The 5,000-nt window shown below is 45.6% G+C and overlaps 1 protein-coding gene across 2 annotated transcripts in view; it reads left to right on the top strand.

Moving 5' to 3' along the window:
• The window catches only part of igsf21a (immunoglobin superfamily, member 21a), a gene marked incomplete at its 5' end in the record, with an annotated part of 144,574 nt that overhangs the window by 117,092 nt on the left and 22,482 nt on the right, over nucleotides 1-5,000 (top strand). For both annotated transcript variants that reach the window (XM_083669030.1, XM_083669029.1), the window contains one exon: nucleotides 3,171-3,286. In XM_083669030.1, the coding sequence (XP_083525156.1) occupies nucleotides 3,171-3,286 (116 nt within the window). The remainder of the gene's footprint in view (nucleotides 1-3,170; nucleotides 3,287-5,000) is intronic.

Genomic DNA, 5,000 nt, shown 5'->3' on the forward strand with positions numbered 1-5,000 from the left:
CACTCACCGGCCACTTTATTAGGTACACCTTGCTAGTACCGGGTTGGACCCCCTTTTGCCTTCAGAACTGCCTTAATTCTTTGTGACATAGATTCAACAAGGTGCTGGAAACATTCCTCAGAGATTTTGGTCCATATTGACATGATAGCATCATTGCTGCAGATTTGTCGGCTGCACATCCATGATGCAAATCTCCCGTTCCGCAACATCCCAAAGGTGCTCTATTGGATTGAGATCTGGTGACTGTGGAGGCCATTGGAGTACAGTGAACTCATTGTCATGTTCAAGAAACCAGTTTGAGATGATGTGAGCTTTGTGACATGGCGCGTTATCCTCCTGGAAGTAGCCATCAGAAGATGGGTACACTGTGGTCATAAAGGGATGGACATGGTCAGCAACAATACTCAGGTAGGCTGTGGCGTTTAAACGATGCTCGGTTGGTACTAAGGGGCCCAAAGTGTGCCAAGAAAACATCCCCCACACCATCAGAAATTTGTGGTAACGAGCAGTTGAACAGGTGTACCTAATAAAGTGGCCGGTGAGTGTCTATGTGCTACAGTGTGTATCACAAGCTTGTACACATCATCAAGCTAAAGAAGGCTGGAGGGAGGTCAGAACTCACGTTCACCCCTTCTTTTATTACTACAAGCCCCCGGGCCCTCATTACTAGCCAAAGAACCCTGAGTCATGTCTGGCTCCATTTGTTGATGTTAGTGTAACAGTGTAATCATTAAATTAAATCAGTACCATGGGGAAAAAAGTATGAACTGATTGTGTTTATTCAGAACTTCTGGGAATCATTAGAATATCACATGTTGTACTTTAAAGAGCTTACATATCGAGTGTAATATATTATACTGTAATTGATGTACCTGTACAAAATGGTGTCTACTGTAAAAATATATGCCTAAAGAGATGACTTGCACAACCTTCAGCATAGCTTATCATCATGCCAAGTTGTGCTTGTGCTTTTCCTTCACAGTTAAACACAAAGTTGGCAAAGTTTTCCGTGAATGAGAGAGTTTTGCTTTAGAAAACTATGAGATCAGACAATTTTTCCAGTTTTAGACAGGATCCACGTAGATTCTGATATTCCTTGAGACAGTTTCCGTAGAACGCAACCGTTTCCTGTAGTGAAGCTGTGCATCTTTGCCTCAGGGGTTGTGTGTAAGTCCTCTTGGACCATTGCGTTTGACATACAGCCCACTCAAGATCACCCTCCATGTTTGTCTTTGCTCTTAGGCAGACATGGGTCTGAATCTCTGATGAAGCAGCACATGAATACATTGAAGCACGTCCAATAGCGTCAGAGAAAGTGTTTGACGACAACATTCGATATGTGTCTTAATGAAAGTGTTCTCCTTAAGTGGGGCATTTGTGTCAGCACTTTGTGTGTATTTGGAATGGTTCAAATTGATTTGATGTTTAATGGGACCACAGTAACCAGTATGCCCCTCATAAAACTAGGCTTGCTGCCTGGCTTAATGAGATTGGACTAATTTGTAAGGTAGGGTTGCACAGTGGGAAGGTTTTCTGTTGGAATGCATGTTTTAAATCCTGGGCGACGGTACAAGTGTGTTGTGGTCTGGGACACCTCTGACAGCTAATCACAGAGCCAACAGCCCTCCCTTTACACAGCTAATGGACTGTTCTAAGGCTAATATCCAACTATACGTCCCCCATCAATAAGCAATTAAGAGATGTGGAAACAAAGAAGCACTCAGGCCAGCAGCCATCACCCCCCCCCCCCCCCCCCGCCCCCCCTTAATCAATTATTCGCCTTGACATGTCCGTTTGAAACCCGGAATAGATTTAGATGTAAAAGTGACACATGAAAAGGCCCCCTCTCTCTCCCCCTGATGTGCTATCTTTTCCTCTAAGCATGCCTTATCAATGGGGAGATTCACAGCTAGAACTCCCACTGGGTTCTCTCTTGGCCCCCCTCTCCACCCTCTCCCCCCACTCCCCTCTGATTTCACACACTGTTTCCCTCTCCTCTAAAGGCTCCCAAGCCAAATCGACCAACCCCACCGCCGCAGCCGTCACATTCTGTTTCCCCTTTGCTGCGCGTGAAGGCAAATTCCGCATTCGCAAGTGTGTTTCATGTGATAATGTAGCAAGGCAGAATATTTAATGCCCACCCACGAGGCTAGAGCAGCGACTGGGAAGCATGAAACATTCCGAGTTGCAAGGAAAATGCAGATGTCTTTTGTGTCTTTCATCCGATCCTACGCAACACACACACACACACACAGTCACCGTGGCTACCATCTGCATCACCAGCGTCTTCTTGAAGGTTCCATTGATCCGTTTATTCACCAGCTGACTGGGTCATCTGCTCCTGGATTCTGACTGGATTGACTCCTCATTGATGTAAACACGCAGTGGTGTGATGGTATCTGAGGAGCTGCTGCTCAAAGGGTACAGTGCAGTACTACGTGAGGCGTGCTGCATGTCAAGCAGCTGATGTTGTGGGGGACGAGGTCCATTTCCTTTTTCCTCCAGCAGCTCCTTCCCTCCCTCCCTCCCTTCCTCCCTCCCTCCCTGCTCCTCCAGCAGCCCCCCTCACCCCCCCCCCCGCACCTCCTCTAGCAGCTCCCTCCCTCCCCCCCTGCTCTTCCAACAGCCTCTGACCCTAACTCTAACCCTAACCCTAATCCTGATACTGACCCTGACCCTAACCCTAACCCTAACCCTGACCCTGACCCTGACCCTAACCTTAAGCTTCACCCTAAACTTGACCCTGACCCTGACCCTAACCTTCACCCTAACTCTGACCCTAACCTCAACTTAACCCTGACCCTCACCCTAACCCCGACCCTGAACACACGGTTCCAACCCACCAGCTTCTACCAGCACCCACCTTCCTCTCAGAACGTTTTAATTGGTTAAAGTTGTTTAATGGAAATGGGATCAGCCAGTTGGAGTCCACCAGTATGTCAGCTATTACAGTATGTGGTTGTCTTTCTGTGAACACAGGGTGTATACCCATCAGCCTCAGACCCTCCCCTGACCCTGACCCTGACCCTAACCCTAACCCTAAACCTAACCCTAACCCTAACCCTAACCCTGACCCTAACCCTAACCCTGACCCTAACCTTAACCTTGACCCTGACCCTGACCCTGACCCTGACCCTGGTTGTCTCAACTGACGTTCTTCTCTTCCACAGCGCCTCCAAACAACATCTCAGTGATGGCGGAGAACTGCCCCTCTCCATTCAGCCGTTACCAGGCCCAGAACTTCACCCTCGTGTGCACTGCAAAGGGAGGCAAACCTGCCCCTTCGGTGAGTCATCAATGCACATACATTAACATACACTAGTACACACACTAATGTGTGTGTGTGTGTGTGTGTGTGTGTGTGTGTGTGTGTGTGTGTGTGTGTGTGTGTGTGTGTGTGTGTGTGTGTGTGTGTGTGTGTGGTTAATGTCAGTGCAAATTGTCCTACTCTAGGTGCAGGTGAGTGTCACTAGTGCTTGCCCTGTGATTGATTATTGACTATTGACAGAAATTACACATGATTAATGATTAAATGTACACTAATCATTAAAGAAACATATTATTTTGAGGTAATAGAGGCTAAATTAGGGTAATTCATCACGTCAGAGTGACACAATTGTAATTAGTGTACTTAGAATCACCATGGTACAATGTTTAATAGCATCCCACCCCCTTTGCTTTGTGTGGTAGAAGTCAAGGTCTTGGAGATTTCTGAAACACATGCTGCTCTGAATGGTGACACATGAGCTTATGGACTCTGCTTGAGTGCAGCTACTTGCTGTTGGTCCCTACTGGGCCATTAATCATGGTCAGCGGGTGGATGCTAATGTATTCCACACCTTTCTCCTGCAATTATGGCTGAACATGATTTCCTGTAGTATCCTCATCCTAGATAGAAGAACCCTGCTGCTGGTTTTAGGTCATTACCATGCAGCTCTACTGGACTTCTCTCAAACCTTGATGGAGGAAATTAGATAGATCGGAAAGGCTATACATCTCCAGTTTCCCTGCTCTCTCTCTCTCCATTAGATTCCCTAAGTAGACATGGTAATGTTGAGACCCAACTGCAGCAGTGTGTGAGCAATTGCATTTGAGTGATCTCATTAAGAGCCATTATATGACTCATCTTCCTGATGCTTTTTTTCCCGATGTTAAGTGTATTTGGTCAAACGGTTACCTGTACCCAGAAACAGATTTCAAAGGTAATGTAGACATGCTATATCTGTTGATCGATCCATATTATGCCCTTGTAAAAGTACAATAGGAAGAACAGAAGGACATGTTGGCTATGTCAATTACCTTTGAAGGCATATTAGAGTGATCTGATATCCCCTGTTTAATGCACTCTGATTTGAGCCTCTTACAATAAAGCCTTTTGACGTCATTTGACCCTGCAGATTTTAATATCCTTCAACAACATCCCATCGTTATAGCCTTTGAACTCTGATTTGTCTCACAGTTAGGCAGCAAGAAATAAGACTCATTTCATACAGAGTATTATCAAGTAATTCTACCCCTTCAAAACATAAATCATCTCTAAGCCAGCCCAAGCATAGATCAGAGACTCCATACAAAAGCACTTAGAAGTTCAAGCATTAAGAGGAGGCATATAAAATTCATGTTAGGTTAAGTGAGGTAACAAAAGGAACAGTATTTTGAGGACGGACATAAAGAGGTAAGAGAGGGAAGGTTAAGTTTGCTAAAGGAGTCCGGTCAACGTGAGGAGGAGGTGGAACAGAATAAATTCTGTCCAAATTATTTATACTTTAAGTAGGAAAAGTATATCTGTGTTTGTAACGTGGCCAAGCTATTACTCGAGTCGGTGCTAAGAAATGTGTTTTGAAGTTTGGAATTTACGTTATTGGCTCCAAAAGTGGTAATGTCTCCGTGGAGAGTTTATCACCCTGCCGGCCACCCGGGATGATGCTGGGGGACCAAATCAAAACCCAGTAAACTTGGGGCGTTCAATGTTCTTTCATGAGAAAACCAACACAGGACTC

This window comes from Argentina silus, assembly GCF_951799395.1.
Source record: "Argentina silus genome assembly, chromosome: 4".
Taxonomy (NCBI): Eukaryota; Metazoa; Chordata; class Actinopteri; order Argentiniformes; family Argentinidae; genus Argentina; species Argentina silus.